Consider the following 19720-nt stretch of genomic DNA (forward strand, 5'->3'; position numbering starts at 1 on the left):
AGATTTCAAAATAACCAAAATAGAAAGAATTTTTGGATTGAGTAGAGAAGCATTATCTGGCACATATCTCCAAATTCTTCATAACCACTCAAGAGGAGAATCTCACAGGTCGAGATGCATAGGAAGGTTATCATTACAAATTTAATCCCATTGTTTGGGTTGTTATGAGCCAAGAGGACCCCAAATCCCAGCAGCAATAGATATTCACCAAGACAAATGATTACATAAACAAAAGTTGCTTTTAATTATCTTTAAAACAGGATCAAACTTTAAAACATGAAAACAGGATCAAACTTTAAATTATAACTATTAACTTAACTAACCTAACTTAACCCCTTTCATATTCTAAGTGCATGTATATATAATGTGTGTGTAAGTTCAGAACAGTTCTTTAATTTAAAGTCCAATCTCACTTCTCGTTCCTCCAAGTTCACTGGTTTCAGGCAATTCTTATACTGTGCACAGAATTTAACATGTATAAAGTTTACCAGCCATTGGTGTTTGAAAGGTAAATGGTTACTGCTCAGGAAGGTTATTGTCAGTTCTCAGAGAGAGATTTGTTGTTCCAGGACACAAATTGATCCCTTCTAATCAGCCACGTCAGTGTCATGCCGAAGAAACTTTTTCCAGATGATAACCTCTTTCTTTCAGGTCAACACAGAGTTCCTTTTTGATTCTCTTATTTCAAGTGAAACATTAGGCAACCAGTTCTCTCCTATGGACCACAAGGGCTTTGACCAGGCTGAACTCAGAACTCACAACCCATCTTCAAAATGGGTTTTTCCACAAGCTTGCCAGCTTGTCAGGTTCCAGACCCAGCTGCTGACTCTAAAATTGTAGAACTGAATTCCCTCTCTCTCACTCCCAGAAAAAATCCTTTTGACTTCCTCTGCTTACAAAACACATGACCCTCTTAGAACTGCAAACTGCAATCAGACAGCCTGCAGCTCTGAACCTAATCCTCCGAGTTCTTTCATCCGTTGCTTTTCAAAATAACACTCCATTAGTTAAGTCCTTTGGGCACTCCCCAAAGCTTTTGCAAATGAACTTGGAGCCTCCTGTCTGGATTGAGCAGAGTTCCAGTATTTTAAATGAGATCTGTTCTGAAATTTTTCTATGTGACCTACACTAAAACCTGCCACAATTTATCTCCTTTAAAACGTAGCTATATACAATGCAACATAATCTGTCACACTTTCCCCCTACAAAGGAATTTTAACTCTTGAGTTAAAATTCAGTTATAACTAAACTGACTTTAAAATCACTAAAGTGCTAAGAATATTCAATATATAATGTTATAACAATATAATCCAATGTTGAGAGTATATATTTATATACATGATCAATTTCAACATCTTGATAAACAATCTGCTATCACATTATTTGTACCTCTGATATGATTAATTTGCAGATTATATTCTTGCAATATTAAACACCAGTTTAACTATCTTCTGTTTTTATTCTTCATTTTATTCAAAAGCACCAGAGGATTGTGGTCAGTAAATATCACAATTGGTTCATGAGAGGTACTGAGATATACATCAAAATTCTGCAGAGCAAATATTATAGACAACAGTTCCTTCTCAATAGTAGAATAGTTCCTTTGTTGAACATTGAATTTTTTTGAAAAGTAGGTAACTGGATGGTCAATTTCATTATGTTTTTGTAATAAAACTGTAACTGCTGCCCCCTCACTGGCTCCACTGCTAAAGAAAATGGTCTGTCAAAATCAGGAGATTTTAAAACAGGGTAATGGCATTGCATCTTATTTAAATTTTCTAAAGCTGTCTGACAAACTTTAGTCTACACAAATTTCTCCCCTTTTTTCAAAAGATTGGTTCAAGGAAGAGCAACCTCAGCAAAATTTCCTATAATATCCTGCCATTCCTAAAAACCTTCTCACTGCTTTCTTGCCATTGCAAATTGCATTCACCTTAGCTTGAATAGGTGCAACTTTGCCAGAGTTCCCCATCTTGCCGCCATGTGGAGGTCACCTGGGATGACGGCTGATGTCTCCCCAGGTCCGCACGGTCACCAAGTTCATCTGCCATTTTGTAGGCCAGTCTGTGTGTCTATGCGCGGGACACTACAATAGCATATTTATTCCGTAATTGCTCAAATGACATTAATTGACCCCTTTCATAACAATATTCACAGTTTACAATCTCCTTATGAGACCAAATATTCAAACACTAAATTTCCCTTGAAAAGGCTATAAGGTGATTTTGAATCAATGGCATTTTAGGTGATTATAGACCCTCTGACACCAATATCATCATTTATTTTATTCCAAATAAGTAAACATTTCACTAATGGTGTCTACTTATCAGAAACCATCAATTTTGGTTGCCATCTATATAACAATATTCTGCTTTCCTCGCTCCTATCTTATACATTTCTATATTAACCCGTGCACTTTATTTTCAAAAAAGGAAGCAAGAAATCTCATTTGTGCAGCTTGATAGTAATTTCTATAATTAGGAAGCTGTAGCCCTCTAAGTTAATAATTCCATGTTAACTTCTCTATAGAGACTCTTGACATCTTGCTTTGCCAAAGAAATTTCCTTACTTGTTTATTTAATTGAAAATTTTTTTGAGGTATTAAAATAGGTAATGTTTAGAAAATGTATTCTTAGAAATATATTCATCTTTATATGGTTTATCCTTCCAAATTAATCTATTTTAAAAAATCTTCTTCAATCTTTTTATGTAAAGATGTGACGGTGTGAACAGTGGAGGAAACACAGCCGCCACATTGAGGGTCGTTAACGACTGTTTTAATTCAAATTCAGCATGCCCCTTTCAGGACAGCATGAGCTCAGTCACCTGATGCATTGTGACATCATAATCACTGCCCAGGGTGCGCGCTGGAAGGGATGCGAGAGTCGGAGAGAAACCTCTGATGACGCCATTTCCCCATGGCTGCCCCACCACGTGGTGATATCAGCGGGACCGGTTTGCCATGAGGATATGCGCCGCCACGGATAAATAATTCAATTTATATACATTTGTCAAATTTCTGTCTGTACGTAACCTAAATATTTAATACCCTCTTTTGGCCATTTGAATTGAGTATCCCTTTGACATTGAGTATAATCACCTTCCATTAAGCGCAAAATTTCACTTTCATCCCAATTTATTTTATAACCCAAACTTTTCTATATTCTTCCAGATGGACATATAGTCTTTGTAAAGGTGTCTCAGGGTCGGTCAGATATATTGAAACATCATCTGAAAATAAACTAATTTTATGTTCTTCTTGACATATCGTGAAACCTTTAATTTGTAAATCAGAGTGAATTACTTTGGCAGTGGTTCTATAGCTAAAATAAATAAAGATGGGGATAAAGACATCCTTGTCTACTAGATCTCGCCAATTTAAACAGAGTGGATACTTTTTCATTAGTTACTATTTTAGCTTTTTAAAAAAATTTTTTTATTTTTCACACTATGAACCATATTAATCAAAATACACACAAACATTTCCCTCTTGAATATACAGTCATTTCTCCCCTTCCCTCCCTCCCTCCCACCCCCTTCAAACCCATTAAACGTTCAACATATACAATAAAACTATTAAACAATGTCATCACACAATGGCAATAAACAAGAAAATTGTGTCATCTACTTTTACAAACTGGGTCAGTTCATTTCGTCTTCTCATTCTATCATTTTAGGGGGTGGAGGTCCACGGTAGGCCCTCCCTGTTGTGTTCCATGTACGGTAGCTTTTCCCATATTTTCTCATTCTATCATTTTAGGGGGTGGAGGTCCGCGGTAGGCCCTCCCTGTTGTGTTTCATGTACGGTAGCTTTTCCCATATTTAATTTTTTATCTTTATGTTTAGATCTTGTTCCCACTTTTGTTTGGGTTTATAGCTTATTTCATCATTTTCTTGCAGCTTGATGTACATGTTTGTTATAAATCTTTTAATTATCATTGTGTCTGTAATCACATATTCAAAGCTGCTTCCTTCTGGTAATCTCAGTCTGCTTCCCAATTTGTCCTTTAAGTAGGTTTTCAGTTGGTGGTATGCAAACATTGTACCGTGAGTTATTCCATATTTGTACCTCATTTGTTCAAATGATAATAAATTATTTTCCAAAAAACAATTTTCTATTCTTTTAATTCCTTTTCTCTCCCATTCTCTAAAGGAAAGGTTATCTATTATGAAAGGGATTAGTTGATTTTTGCATCAATAATAATTTTGGTAGTTGGTAATTTGTTTTTTTCCTTTCTACGTGAATCTTCTTCCAAGTGTTGAGCAGATGGTGTAGTACTGGTGAACTTCTATATTGCACCACTTTTTCAACCTACTTATAAAGTATATGTTCTCATGAAAAATCTGATAGTTATCTTAATTGTGGTGCTCTATAATAATTTTTTAAGTTTGGTAGCTGCAAATCACCTTGATTGTACCATTCTGTTAATTTATTTAGCGCTATCCTCGGTTTCCCCCCCTTTCCATAAGAACTTCCTTATTATTCTCTTTAGTTCATTGAAGAATTTCTCTGTTAAAGGAATTGGTAACGATTGAAATAGGTATCTTTGGGAAGATAGTCATTTTAATGCAATTTACCCATCCTATCAGTGTTAGTGGTAAATCTTTCCAATGTTCTAAGTCATCTTGTAATTTCTTCATTAATGGCTGATAATTTAATTTGTATAGATGGCCTAGATTATTATCTAGTCTAATACCTAGGTATTGGATTGCTTGTGTTTGTCATTTAAATGGTGATTCTTTTTTAAACTTTGTGTAATCCTCATTATTCATTGGCATCGCTTCACTTTTATTTGCGTTGATCTTGTACCCTGATGTTTCTCCATATGCCTTCAATTTCTTATGTAATTCTTTTATTGATAATTCTGGTTCTGTTAAGTATACTATGATGTTATCTGCAAATAGACTGATTTTATATTCCTTCTCTTTTATTTTTATCCCTTTTATTAAATTTTCTGTTCTTATCAGTTCTGCCAATGGTTCTATTGCTAAAGCGAACAGTGAGGGAGATAGTGGACATCCCTGCCTAGTTGACTGCTTAATTTAAATTGGTTCGATATATATCCATTTACTGTCACCTTCGCCATTGGTCCCTTATATAATGCTTTAATCCAATTAATATATTTCTCTGGTACGTTGAACCTCTGTAATTGAATAAATAATTCCATTTTACCCTGTCAAAGGATTTCTCTGCGTCTAAAGCAATAGCCACTGTTGGCGTCTTATTTCCTTGTACTGCATGGATTAAGTTAATGAACTTACAGATATTGTCCTTTGTTCATCCTTTCTTAATAAATCCAGTTTGATCTAGTTTTACTATTTTGGTACACAGTCGGCCAATCTGTTTGCTAATAGTTTTGCTATTATCTTATAATCTGAGTTAATAATAATAAATTGTTCTATATGATGCTGGTGTTAGTGGTTCTTTCCCCATCTTAGGTATTACTGTAATTATTGCTGTTTTACATGAATCTGGCAAGTTTTGTGTTTCTTCTATCTGGTTCGTTACTTCCAGGAGAGGAGGAATTAGTAACTCTTTAAATGTTTTATAGCACTGGGAGTCCGTCCTCTCCAGGCGTTTTATTGTTCGGTAGCTTTTTTAATATATCCTGTATTTCCTCTATTTCAAATGGTTTTATCAATTTGTTTTGCTCCTCTTCATGCAATTTTGGTAGTTCAATTTTAGCTAGAAACTCATCTATTTTGTCTTCTTTCCCTTCGTTCTCAGTTCGGTATAATTGCTCGTAGAATTCATTGAAGTTATCATTGGGTTATATGTAATTTGTTTGTCCTTTTTCCTTGATGCTTGTTCTGTTTTAAGCTGCCAAGCTAGTATTTTGTGTGTTTTTTCTCCTAGCTCATAATACATCTGCTTTATTTTCATTATGTTCTTCTCCACCTTATACGTTTATAGTGTTTCATTTTTTTTGTCTGCCAATTCTCCTCTTTTTGTTGTATCTTCCCTTGTTGCCAGTTCTTTTTCTGTACTTGTTATTTCCCTTTCCAGCTGTTCTAATTCCCGATTGTAGTCCTTTTTCATCTTAGTTACATAACTTATTATCTGGCCTCTGATGAAGGCTTTCATTGCATCCCATAATATAAATTTATCTTTCACTGATTTCGTATTTATTTCAAAGTACATTTTAATTTGGCGCTCAATAAATTCTCTGAATTCCTGTCTTTTAAGTAGCATGGAGTTTAATCTCCTTCTATACGTTCTTGGTGGGATGTCCTCCAGTTCTATTGCTAATAACAGGGGTGAGTGATCAGATAACAATCTAGTTTTATATTCTGTTTTCCTAACTCTCCCTTGGATATGGGCTGACAACAGGAACAGGTCAATCCTTGAGTATGTTTTATGTCTACTCAAATAATATGAGTATTCTTTCTCCTTTGGGTGTTGTCTCCTCCATATATCCAAAAGTTGCATTTCCTGCATTGATTTAACCATAAATTTGGCTACTTTGTTCTTTTTGCTAGTCTTTTGTCCAGTATTATCCATCTTTGAATCCAAATTAAGGTTAAAGCCCCTCCTATCAATATATTCCCCTGCATATCTTAAAAAAAAATATCTTGCATAAACTTTTGATCCTCTTCATTATGTGCATATATATTGACCAAATTCCAGAGTTCTGAATATATCTGACACTTTATCATTACATATCTCCCTGCTGGATCTATTATTTCCTCCTCTATTTTGATTGGTACATTTTTAATGATTAATGTAGCTATACCTCTGGCTTTTGAATTATATGATGGTGCTGTTACATGCTCTACCCAGTCTCTCCTTAATTTATTGTGTTCCACTTCAGTTAGATGCGTTTCCTGCACAAATGCTATATCTATTTTTTTCTTTTTCAGTAAATTTAATAGCCTCTTCCTTTTGATTTGATTATGTATTCCATTAATATTTATTGTCATATAATTTAACATGGCCATCTCATACTCAGTTTACATCTCATTTCCGCTTCCTCACCACCACCCTTTTCCCCATTTTCATTTCTCAGTTTTCCTTTTTTGAACGCACTGTATGACAACACTTCTAAAACATAAAGTACTTCAACCACTCCCACATCTAAAATTCCCTTAACCCCAAGTGTCTTGCCCCCCCCCCGAGTCGCCCCTTGTTCCTTGCCGGGCAACCACAACTCCCCTGTCCATTCGGACTGCAAACCCTTTTGCAAGTGTCAACTGATTTCGCAGTGATTGTTATTCTCTCCCACCCAACCCCCTCCAGAAAAGGCTTTTATCTTCACATTAAAATAAAGCTCCCCCTCTTTTCTTCTCTTTTTCTTTTTTATTTTAACCCCTCCTTTTTCCCCCCTTCTCCCTCGCTTCCCTTTTCTTCCCTCTTTTAGTTCTTATTATTTTTACATCTTTATATGTAGTTTTTCGTCATTCTTCATTCTTGTTACATCTCTTCATCTCTCTTTCTGTCTTGCAGGCGTTCTGCAAATTCTCGTGCTTTCTCTGGATCCGAGAACAGTCTGTTTTGCACCCCCGGGATAACTATTTTAAGCGCCGCTTGGTATCTTAACATAAATTTATAGTCTTTTTTCCATAGGATCAATTTTGCTGCATTAAACTCCTTCCTCTTCTTTAGGAGCTCAAAACTTGTGTCTGGGTAGAATAATTTTTTTTGACCTTTGTACTCCAGTGGTTTTTTTGTCTTCTCTAATTTTATTCATTGCCTTCTCAAATATATTTTCTCTTGTCATGTATCTCAGAAATTTTACTAAAACGGATCTTGGTTTTTGTTGTGACTGTGGTTTTGGGGCTAATGTTCTGTGCGCCCTTTATATTTCCATTCCTTTCTGCATTTCTGGTATTCCCAGGACTTTCTTCCAATTTTCTTTTTAAGTCGTTCACTTCCATTTATACCGCCATTACACGTTCTTCCACATTTTCTAATCCTTTCCCTACATCTGTTATGACCAGTTCTATTCTACTCACATTTTCTTCTGTACTTTGCAGCTTTCTTTTCATTTCACTAAATTCTAGTGTCAACCATTCTTTTAATGGTTTAATTTGTTCTTGAAATTTTTTAAAATCTATATACTGTCCATTCATTTTACCTTCTATTCCTCTGTGTTCTTCTTGGTGTTCTTCTTCTTCTGTGTCTGCTCTTGGGTTTGTGTCTTCTATTTCTCTTCCTTGTATCTGTGTCTCTTCTGACTTTCTTGTTGAGCTGCTTGTCTCAGTTTGTTGGGTATTTTTTTTTCATGGTTTCTTGATGGTCCTCTTCTTCTGGGCTGGTTATCTGTTGGGCCTCCTGCTTCTGTTTTTCTTTCTCATCCCTTCCTTTCCCGTTGCTTTCTTTTTCTTCCAGCTGGGAGCCCTGCTGTCGGGCATCTCTCAGCTGTTTGTGCTGTATAGTTTCACTCCACAGCTGGTCCCCCCTCCTGTCAGTGTTCACCTTGTCGTGCGCATCGCGCAAGTGCGATTCCTTGCGCATGCGCAGCTGTGCACCTCTGTTTGGCTCAGTGAGCCATTTTTGCAGTCCTGCGGGGTCTCCACTAACCTCAGGGAGCGGGCTCCTCTTTCCACAGCAGGTCCCTGCTTTTTCGTGCAGGTAAGGCCTTCTCCTTTCTCTTCTGGCATCTTTCATTTTTTCCCTGTTGTTTTTGGTTTTTCTTTCTTGGGTGCCATTTTCTCCACACCTTTATCTTTTATTTGTTGTGTTCTGTGTATCTGGGGCTTTGTTTTTTCTTCACTTTTTTTCTTCATTTCCGGAGAGGGCTGGTATTCTCCTACCGGCCACTACTCCATCACATGACTCCTCAGTTACTATTTTAGCTTTAGGAAGTATGAGGGTGAACCAGTAACTAACTTTATTTGAATCATTCGCGTTGCTTTTAGGGGGCGACCCACTTCTTGTCTCGGCTGTGCTGGTCTAAGGAAATGACATAAGCATGCTGCGGAGTCATTGCCTGCCCAGCAATGTGCATCCAGGAAGTGGCGACATCTCCCAGGCAGTGTGTGTTGCCAAATGTGCGCTTCTCCTGAGAAGGGAAAGTGGACCTGCACCATTCTGTACCAACTAACTGGGGCAGCAATTCGGCCCATCTAACCCATCAATTGGTCACTCGGTCTTCTACAAGCTCCCCTTCTACCTCAGTAAACGGTACACTAAGTCCGGTCTGCTCTTCCAAACTTAATCTTGGCAACATTATCTGTGATAAATAATTATTTATTTTATCTTAATCCCTTGAAGTCTCTGAACTATATAATTTTGAGTAAAAATTCTAAAAAGGTTAATTTACTTTTTGAGGCTAATAGGTAACTAGATTAATATCTTTTTAAATTTTAATTGCATTAATTGTACTTGAAGCCTGCTCTGCCTTTAATAGCCAAAGCTAATACTTTGTGACCTCACACCTAATTCATAATATCTTTGTTTCGTTCTTATAATTGCTTTCTCTGTTCTGTAGGTTTGTAATGTATCATACTGAAGTTTTTTATTAATCAACTGCCTACGTTTATCTTCGGAAGTAACGATTTTGAAGATCCTTTTCCAAAACTGTAAATTTTTTTTCTAATTGATTTACCTCTCTCATATATTCCTTTTTAATTTTAGAAGTAAAACATAATTTGGTCTCTTCAATATGCCTTTAAGGCAGTGGTTCCCAACCTTTTTCTTTCCACTCACATACCACTTTAAGTATTCCCATTCCCTCTGTGATTAGTAAGGGATTGCTTAAGGTGGTATGTGGGTGGAAAGAAAAAGGTTGAAAACCACTGTTTTAATTGTACCTAATTGACTTGTTATGTGCACAGTTTCACAACTCCAAAGAAATAGGCCAATCACAATTTATCTTGTGCAAAATATTTCAGTAACAATTGGGTCTAGAGCAGTGCTTCTCAACCTTCCCACTCACATCCCACCTTAAGCAATCCCTTACTAATCACAGAGCACCAATAGCATTGGGATTACTTAAAGTAGTATGTGAGTGGAAAGAAAAAGGTTGGGAACCACTGCTTTAAGGTATCCCATATAATAAACTTATCATTTACCAAATTCAAATTTAATTCACTTAATATCTGAATTTGTGATTGAATAAACTCACAAAAATCTTTTCTTTTCAACAACAAAGAATTTAACTTCCATCTATAGATCGTCTTTGCCTTATCAGGAAATCAACATTAATAATAAAGATGAATGATCAGACAAAACCCTTGGTTTATAATCCGCTTCAGGGATACTAGCCTGCAATTTGAGCCGAAATCAAAAATAAATCAATTGTATAGTAAGAATCAAATCTACTTGAATAAAATGAATAATCTTTCTTCTCTCGGATGAATCCTTCTCCATAAACCTATTAAATTCAAATCTCTCAGCAAAACCAGTGTACCTGGAAGTCAGCCTGAAGAAAACTGAGGTCCTCCATCAGCCAGCTCCCCACCATGACTACCAGCCCCCCCACATCTCCATCGGGCACATAAAACTCAAAACGGTCAACCAGTTTACCTATCTCGGCTGCACCATTTCATCAGATGCAAGGATCGACAATGAGATAGGCAACAGACTCGCCAAGGCAAATAGCGCCTTTGGAAGACTACACAAAAGAGTCTGGAAAAACAACCAACTGAAAAACCTCACAAAGATAAGTGTATACAGAGCCGTTGTCATACCCACACTCCTGTTCGGCTCCGAATCATGGGTCCTCTACCGGCACCACCTACGGCTCCTAGAACGCTTCCACCAGCGTTGTCTCCGCTCCATCCTCAACATCCATTGGAGCGCTTTCATCCCTAACGTCGAAGTACTCGAGACGGCAGAGGTCGACAGCATCGAGTCCACGCTGCTCAAGATCCAGCTGCGCTGGGTGGGTCACGTCTCCAGAATGGAGGACCATCGCCTTCCCAAGATCGTGTTATATGGCGAGCTCTCCACTGGCCACCGTGACAGAGGTGCACCAAAGAAAAGGTACAAGGACTGCCTAAAGAAATCTCTTGGTGCCTGCCACATTGACCACCGCCAGTGGGCTGATAACGCCTCAAACCGTGCATCTTGGCGCCTCACAGTTTGGCGGGCAGGAACCTCCTTTGAAGAAGACCGCAGAGCCCACCTCACTGACAAAAGGCAAAGGAGGAAAAACCCAACACCCAACCCCAACCAACCAATTTTCCCTTGCAACCGCTGCAATCGTGTCTGCCTGTCCCGCATCGGACGTGTCAGCCACAAACGAGCCTGCTGCTGACGTGGACTTTTTACCCCCTCCATAAATCTTCGTCCGCGAAGCCAAGCCAAAGATAAAAGATCTATCTAACAATGGATTGAAACAAAAATTCCCTCCTTTTAAAATATTTTCATGTGCAATCTGCTAAATTGAGAAATGTGTCTTGAATAAATCTCTCATCAACATTAGGAGGATACAAATTAAAAAAAAAACACATTTCAAAAAATATTTGACAATGTACTATTACAGATCTCCCTGCTCGGACTTCAGAAACATTTTGAACTTTGAAGGTTCTTGTTTTATTAAAGTTGCCACATCTCTTGTTTTAGAATTAAATGAAGATGACATTACATATGCCACCCAGTTAAATGCATTTCTTGAAGAAAGGCTACATCAACTTCCAATTTTTTGTTATATTTTAATACCCTCTTTCTTTTTATTGTTCCATTCAACCTATTACATTAAAATTTATTAACTTCATCAATTTACTCATCTAAGCAAAATGGAATTGATCCCCTTTCATCACCTACCCCCGCAAGTCCAACAAATAATACTTCATGTGTTAAGACGTACCTTCTCCAACAATCCAAAAAAGAAATGGAAAGAAAGATATTAAAAATATATGGTTACATAGTTATATAGTAATACAAAAGAAACTGCCCCCCCCTCCCCCCAATCTGTTGTCTAAAGATATATGCATTTACAATTTGGGAACAAATGGTTAAATTCTTGACTATACTGGAATAATTGTCTGAAGTTGCATTTTGAAGGGAGCAGTGCTGAACATTGTATAAAAGACTTGCACTATTTTCTTTATGTAGGAGTCTGAGATTTCAGAGGTTGATCACCAGGCCCTGTTAGAAGCAATGAAGGTACATTTATTTGTTACCGGTTATAATGCCTATAGATTCTCTCTGCTGTCATTAATAGCTCTTATTGTTGTCTATTCAGAGTGTCGATGAAGGGCTCTGGCCTGAAATGTCAACTATTTTTCCCCTCTCCCACTGATGTTATTTGATTCTTTGAGCAGGTAATCAAGAGGTCTGCAGCTGCTGGGGTCAAGTACAGTACACAAACATGCTGGAGAAACTGCAGCATCCACAGAAAGCAACAGGCTTTTCATGCCTGAACCCTTCATCCAGAAGATTGTATTTGCATTCAGATTCCAGCATCTGCAGACTTCAGTATTATTCCATTTGATTTTCCTTTGAACAGGCCAGTTTTTGAGCATTGGGAAACAAAAACTGGACTATGATCAGAAAACTCAGGAATGCAAATGAGCCAAAAGGCACGTAAATTGAACAAATAGAATAATGCTTTGTGTTGAGACAATTTGCTGCCACACCAATTCAGTCAGACATTCAAACTTGAAACAAATTCTGACATTGAAAATGGTACAGCATACTCCGTTTCGTTAGTGGGTCGGCTCACCTCTCACTTCCTTTACTTTCCCATTGGTGTGATGACTTTTCGCAAGAAGCAGGACAAATCAGCCATTTGATTAATACCCATCCGTCATCCTGTAACCCTCGTGAGAGGATGGAGTGGGTATAATTTACACCATACACTTCAGTTATTTGTGGGGCAGCTTTAACATCACCTCCTGCACCCACAACAGATGGATGGGAAGAGCATCATTTAAAGGGTTCCTCCAATTACACACCTCCTGTCTCAAAAGTCTGTCACTATTGCTAAGTCTCATTCCTACCCAGCACAGCTGTGTTCTCTGCCTTACTGTAAAATGTTTTGCATTCCTCTTTCTACCTGGAAAGTTTGGTCAATAGCTGCTGATGTCTCAAACCAGGCCTTTTATGGGATTGGAATTTGCAGGTTTTGATTTTGTATTTACTTCTAAATAAGCTTTGGGCCTTTCTGATTTGTAAAGGTAACACTAATTTTTTTAACTGTATTTATCTCTTTAATTAAATTTTGTGTCTTTGATTGTGATAGTCATTAATCATTTAAGTCTATAAGATGTAGGAGATGAATGAGGCCATTTTGGCCCATCAGGTATGCTCTGCCATTTGATTCTTGGGTGATGTATTTTCCCTCTGAACCTCATTCTCCTGCCTTCTCCCCATAACCTTTTGACACTCTCACTGATCAAGAACCCATCAATTTCTACTTTAAATCAACCCAAAGGTTTGCTCTCAGCAGCCATTTGCATATTTCCTTTTGCAAACCAAGTAAATTTGTCAGAGTCTGTGTCATTCACACTCCCACTAATTTTTCCCTGTGACCTATTTTCTTTGTTCTGATAAATCCCATTCAGATTCTAAAGCTCACCTTGCATCCTAGGAATTACCGATGACCAATTTACCAACCACATCCACTTGGGAAGTGGGGTGAAACTAGGACCTATTGTCACATGGAGAACATGCAAATCTGACCTGGACACTGCCAGAGGTCAAAATGGAGTGTCTTAGAGCTGTGAGGGAACAGCTGTACGAGCACCACTGCAACAGTGAATTTTTATGATCAGTCAGAGCCATATCTCTGTGAAAAAAGTGCTTTTTCCCAATAACAAACTTTGGAAACCATTTTACAAATAAGTGGATATTTTGCAGTGAGAGTTGATGATTGGAGGATGGGTGATTAATTTTAAGAAAAAAATTGATTTGGGCAGAAGAGAAAGAAGAGTATGGGAGTTGTCATCTGGAACTCGATGTCTGAAAGGGTAATGAAGGCAAAGTTGAAAAGAGGATTGAAATATTTGCAGGGCATCATAGAAAGACCAGGGAGATGGACCAATTGGATTGGTGTTTTCAAGAATTAGTCTAGGCAAGATGGTACTTCTCAGCAGGAGTATGATATGAAAGGTTATATGCAGTTTCTCAGTTCATCTGAGTGGAATCTTGATGAAGTGCAAAAGATGACTGAACAGTGGCTTTACAATGAAGATTTTTTTCATTTCCCTCTGGAATAAAGATCCCTCATTGAGACAGGTGTGGGTTTGGAGTTGCCAGCCAAGCAGACTTCCTTCCCTTATGATCATTTGAACAATTTGGATGTTGACAATAATGGGGACAGTGACAGCTGTTATTGCTCTGCAGCCAATCAATGCTCACACTATATTCAGTCTCACAACATGGCTGTGTTCTCTTTTGAGTTTCTAACATCTTACTTTGCTTAAAATACTGCCAGAACTGTTATCTTATACTGCTTATTTAATGTGCAGGATATCGATGACATGGATGCTGACCTTTTTGGGACAAAGATAAACCTGCGCTCTGTTCCAAATCAACCTGTTGGAAATCCTGCTGTGATGGTAGGTTCCAAGCTGGAGTCCTCCACAAGTGCACAAAGACCTGAAGCAGTGAAAGGTGAGTATAAATAACAAAGTAAGCTCTAGAAATCTGTAGGACGACTGAAGGAACCTGCGCTGTACCGTTAAAGGAGAGCTCTTTCTGTGCTTTATCTGTCATCTGTTAACCTCAAAATGTTGTTCAATCACGGTAAAGCATATGATAAGGAAGACAATTGTCCATTTAAAGCATAGAAATATACAGCACAGTACAGGCTTAACCTAACAACCTACTCTAAGAAATGCTTAAAATTTCCCTACTGCAGAACCCACCATTTTTCTCTGTACCTTATAACTATCTAATAGTCTGTTAAAAGATCCTATTATCGCTGTCTCCACCACCATTGCTGACTGTGCATTCCATACACCCACCACTCTCTGTGTGAAGCACCTTAAAAGTATGCCACCGTAAGTTAGCCGTTTCACCCCTGGGGAGAAAAAAAAACCTTTGGCCGTTCACATGGTCAATGCCACTCATCATCTTGTACACCATCAGGTCACCCTCATCTTCTGTCTCTCCAAGGAATAAAGACCAAGTTCACTCAACCTATCCTCAAAAAGCATGCTCTCCAACCCAGAAAACATTCTTTTCTGCACCCTCTCTACAGCATCCATATCTTTCCTGTAATGAGATGACCGGAACTGAGCATATTATTTCAAATATTCTTGTACAGCTGAAACATGGTTCTTGAATGCGATCCCTTGGTTATTGAAGGCCAACGCACCACAAGACTTTTTAAACAACATTATCAGCCTGTATAGCAGCTTGGACATGGACCAAGATCTCTCAGTTCATCCGCACTTCTCAGAGTCCTCCCATTACATTGTATTCTGTCTTCGAATATGATCAACTGAAAAGAATCACTGTGTGGAATGAACATCTGTGTGGAACACCACTGGTCATCGACCTCCATGCAGAGAACGAACCACCTACAACCACCCTCTGCCTTCTCTGGGCAAGTCGATTCCATTTCCTCTGTGGATTCCATACCTCCTTACTTTCTGAATGAGACTTGCATGGGGAACCTTGTCAAATGCCTTGCTGAAATTCATAGGCTCTACATCCACCTCTCTGCCATCATCAATGTTCTTTGTTACATCCTCAAAAATTTCAGTCAGGTTCATGAAACATGACCTTCCCCTGACCACCTACCTCTTTAAATGCTTGTAAAGCTGGTGTCTCAGGATCTTCTCCAACACTTTTCTTCCCAATGAAGTAATTTCCTGGGTTATCTCCATTCCCTTTCTTGAAATGTGGAACAATATTCGCAACCCTTCAAATCTCCAGTACTTCTTACGCCAGTGATGATGTGAAGATCATTGCTAGTGGCTCAGTTCTCCCTCACTTCCAACAGTAGCCTTGGGTAAATCTATGTCAACAGGGATAAATCTTCTTTAGAAGGGAAACCAAATTTCTTTTTTTTCCACAGACTTAGCTTTCAAGGCTGCAGGATCCTTTTGGTCTGATCCACCATCCAAGGTGGCTGTTCACAGTTGAGTTTTGAAGGATTTTGGTCTCATTCCATTGGTGGGGTTGTGATCCAATGACTTTTGGACCATTTTACAAGGAGAGGAGTTCTGGAGGGTGAGGGAGAGGAGTTCTGGAGGGTGAGGGAGAGGAGTTCTGGAGGGTGAGGGAGAGGAGTTCTGGAGGGTGAGGGAGAGGAGTTCTGGAGGGTGAGGGAGAGGAGTTCTGGAGGGTGAGGGAGAGGAGTTCTGGAGGGTGAGGGAGAGGAGTTCTGGAGGGTGAGGGAGAGGAGTTCTGGAGGGTGAGGGAGAGGAGTTCTGGAGGGTGTGGGAGAGGAGAATCTGAGTTGGGAGGGATGTGGGAAAACCTCTGATGTATTCTTGGAAAATTTGAGTGAAATCTTGGGTGTACACGACTCGATGTTTGCTTTGAACATGTTAATTTATTGATTCCTGGAAAAGTTGGGGGTGGAGGATAGAAGGAAAATGAGACTGATGATCTAGAGCAGTGGTTTTCAAATTTTTCCATTCACATATACCAACTTAAGTAATTAGGTGAGTGGAAAGAAAATGAAAAGAAAAAGTTTGAAACAACTGTTTCATTCGTACCTTATGTGCATGGTTTCATGTCAATTTTTCTCAAGCAAAATATTTCAGTAACTTTTGGGTCTAGAGCAATGATTCTCAACCTTTTTTCCCTACTTACATATCACCTTTAGTAATTCGCTATAATCACAGAGCACCTATAGCATAGTGATTACTTAAGGTGATATGTGAGTTGAGTTGAAAGAAAATGTTTAAGAGCCACTGATCTAGACCAACTCATGAGGCAACAAAGTGTTCATATTTTAATTAGTGTAGGGCACTACAAGTTGATGCCTGCAGAGCAACTGGTGGCCATAGCTATGTAATGAAACCAGCATTGTGTCAGCCTTTGGTTGGCACACCTCTGCTGCACCACATTTCTTCTTAAATGTTATTTGTTAAAAATCCAAGAAGTCAGGATAATGGTTTCCCATTTCTGCAGATTTATCTGATCAGGATGAGAAACCTCACTCTACTGCGACCTCTCGGCACCATTACAAGAAGTTCATGTTCACTGGTGAGTATTGATTGATTACAAGTTAGTATGTTTACACTAAAGCGAAGGCTTGCTTTTCATCTAGAATGCAGCTCCTTTTCTGTGACTAATCAAATTGTGGTAAGCTTGTAAGCCTTCTTTAGGTGATACATGAATCATCAAGAATGATGCAGAAGGTATTACAATTTTGGCAATTGCTCCAGACTTAAAAATTTTAGATAGAAATTGGAATCTTTTGTACCTTTTTTAATCAATGTAAATAACTATTTTCAGGGAAGCCTTTAAATCAAATTTACTTCCAATTAATTGATACTGTTCATAATTTGAATACAGGTACATAGAGTACAGGTACAGATATAGGTCAGGGAGTACTGCACATATGACCAATAATTTTAAAAAATTAAGAAAAAATATAAAATTTACACGGATTATGTTGTATTTGGCAAATGATAACAGGGCATGTAAGAGCCAAAATATGCATACTTACCTTGTTAGTCGGCATTCCAGGGTCCCTAGGCTGGATGCGGTCATCTTGATTCCTGTGTGCATGTGAGTTTTCAGTTAGCGCAAGTATGATGGGCTCACACATTGGAGTTTGGTTGGCACATGCGTGAGAGTTAAGGGCACAAATTCAATATTGTTACGGTGCTGAACTCTTGCACATGTGCCAACCAAACTCCAATATGCGAACCCAACATGCAGAGGACTTGTGCATATGCACAGGAATCAAGATGGCCGTGCCCAGCCTATGGACCCCAGGACGCCAACTAACAAGGTAAGCATGAAACAGAATGTAGAAAGTTTCACCAAGGTTGATCGACAAATTCAGGAAGGTTTAAGTTGTTGTCATCAAATCTATGATGAAAAAAAGATTTGATTAAAAAGTTTGCTTTAAGACTTTGGTACTCCATGCACACGGGCAAAATTCCGACTTGCATCCATTTTGAGATGTGACCTTTGGTACAAATCACAAATGTAAGTCGGGAGTGCCGTATTTTCACTTACATAACGTGGACACACATAAAACATGCAGAAAATCTTACACTAAGTAAAATTATTTTCGTATAGCGCACATGCATATTGCACATGGATGTAATAATATGTCCTATAAAAATCTGTACCTGTAATTGAATATGGGCTGAGCATAGTTTGAAACCAGAAATTTAATGTAGCTATTTGTATTCTGAACATAAAAGGGGCATTACCTGGTCTCTCTGCTGGAAGAATAACATACAATATCAAAAACTAACCTCAGATGAGTTGGTCATAGGGCAAAATGGAAGAAGGTTATTGTAACATTTTAGGTGGCCAGTAATTATAGTGGCCTTGGGACAAAATATATTTGATCTATTTTCTGGGTGAAAATCTGTCTCTGGAGAAAAATATATCAGAACAGAAATAGCAGATTTAAAAATAACTGAGGCATTTTTAATTTTGTGCTATGGTAAATTAGAGATGACAGGGAGTTGACAACCTGTCTTGTGTCTCCTGATTTTTATTTCTATTGATGGTGAATTTTGCCTGTTTGGAATAGCACCATTGTACAAAATCAAGTGTAACCTGAAAAGTATAATCTTTTGGGCCCTTTTGCATTCTTCGCTGGTAATTATGCTTTATATACCATTTTGTAATAGAACCTCTTATCAGGAAATTTTACAAACTTTACCAATAATTTTTACAAACAAATATATTTTCTGTATTCTTATTTCTGTGACAATTTTCAGATGAGGAGGATATTGATTTATAGATGACAAAGCAAGGTAATCATGATGTTGTGCAGGAGTCTTGCTCTTTCTTCATCATGTTTAAGATGTACTCCTCCACAAATTTAAATCTCTTTATTGGCGATTCTTTATGAATGTCTCTCTCTGAAATCTTGGCCCTTTGTTCAAAGCCTAATCCTCAATGCATTGCTTTTAAGATATTTGTATAGGACTGGTTTGTGTAGTAGTGCCTAGTTCAAATTATGTGATAACTAATTATGGGAGGAAGTAATCAGCAACATGCTTTGATTCTATTTACTTGCACATGTTCCTATTTTTCTCTCTCCCTGCATTGTGTCTGTGAGCTCCATTTCTGTGTGCCTGTATAGAGCTTAAAATACGTTCTATTCTAATATGGGGAGAAATTGTTAAATAGGCCACAAAAAAATCACCCACAAAAAAACTGAAGTTGGGAGATTCTTACTTTAGGAAAAAGTTTTGTGATTTATTTTCTATAATGTAACTCCACTCTATAAAAATAAAATGGGGAAGACAAAAGGTAGGAAAGCTTGACATCTGTAGTTGAGAAATTGCTTGGGCTATTGTTAAGGAAAAAAAATTACAAGATGTTTGGATAGAAATGTCTCCTTCAGGCACATACACCATGGATTCAGGAAGGGCAGATTAAAAAAACTTACTGGAATTCAAGCATATAATGGGTATAGTGGATAAAGGAGTGCAGGTCGATGTTGTATACGTAGATATGCAGGTGGCAATCGATAGGGTGCCGCACAAAAGAATTCTGCAAAAGATTAGAATGCATGGGGTTGGGGGTAATGTATTGGCAGGGTTGAGGATAGGCTGACCAATGAAAGGCAGTGAGTTGGGATGAGTGTTTGGCAGTCATTGGTTAGTAGGGCATTGCAGGAAATTGGGCTGGGCACACATCTGTTCACTATATACATAATGATTTGGAGAAGTTGCT

General features: G+C 38.1%; 1 protein-coding gene across 7 annotated transcripts in view; it reads left to right on the plus strand.

Moving 5' to 3' along the window:
- The window catches only part of LOC138759100 (fas-binding factor 1 homolog), a 155363-nt gene that overhangs the window by 29311 nt on the left and 106332 nt on the right, over nt 1-19720 (plus strand). For 6 of the 7 annotated variants that reach the window (XM_069929008.1, XM_069929006.1, XM_069929005.1 and 3 more), the window contains 4 exons: nt 12002-12052; nt 14359-14503; nt 15915-15977; nt 16979-17053. In XM_069929008.1, coding sequence (XP_069785109.1) covers nt 12002-12052; nt 14359-14503; nt 15915-15977; nt 16979-17053 — 334 coding nt within the window. The remainder of the gene's footprint in view (nt 1-12001; nt 12053-14358; nt 14504-15914; nt 15978-16978; nt 17054-19720) is intronic. The other variant, XM_069929009.1, reaches the window with a different exon arrangement.

Source organism: Narcine bancroftii, chromosome 3, assembly GCF_036971445.1.
Source record: "Narcine bancroftii isolate sNarBan1 chromosome 3, sNarBan1.hap1, whole genome shotgun sequence".
Classification (NCBI taxonomy): Eukaryota; Metazoa; Chordata; class Chondrichthyes; order Torpediniformes; family Narcinidae; genus Narcine; species Narcine bancroftii.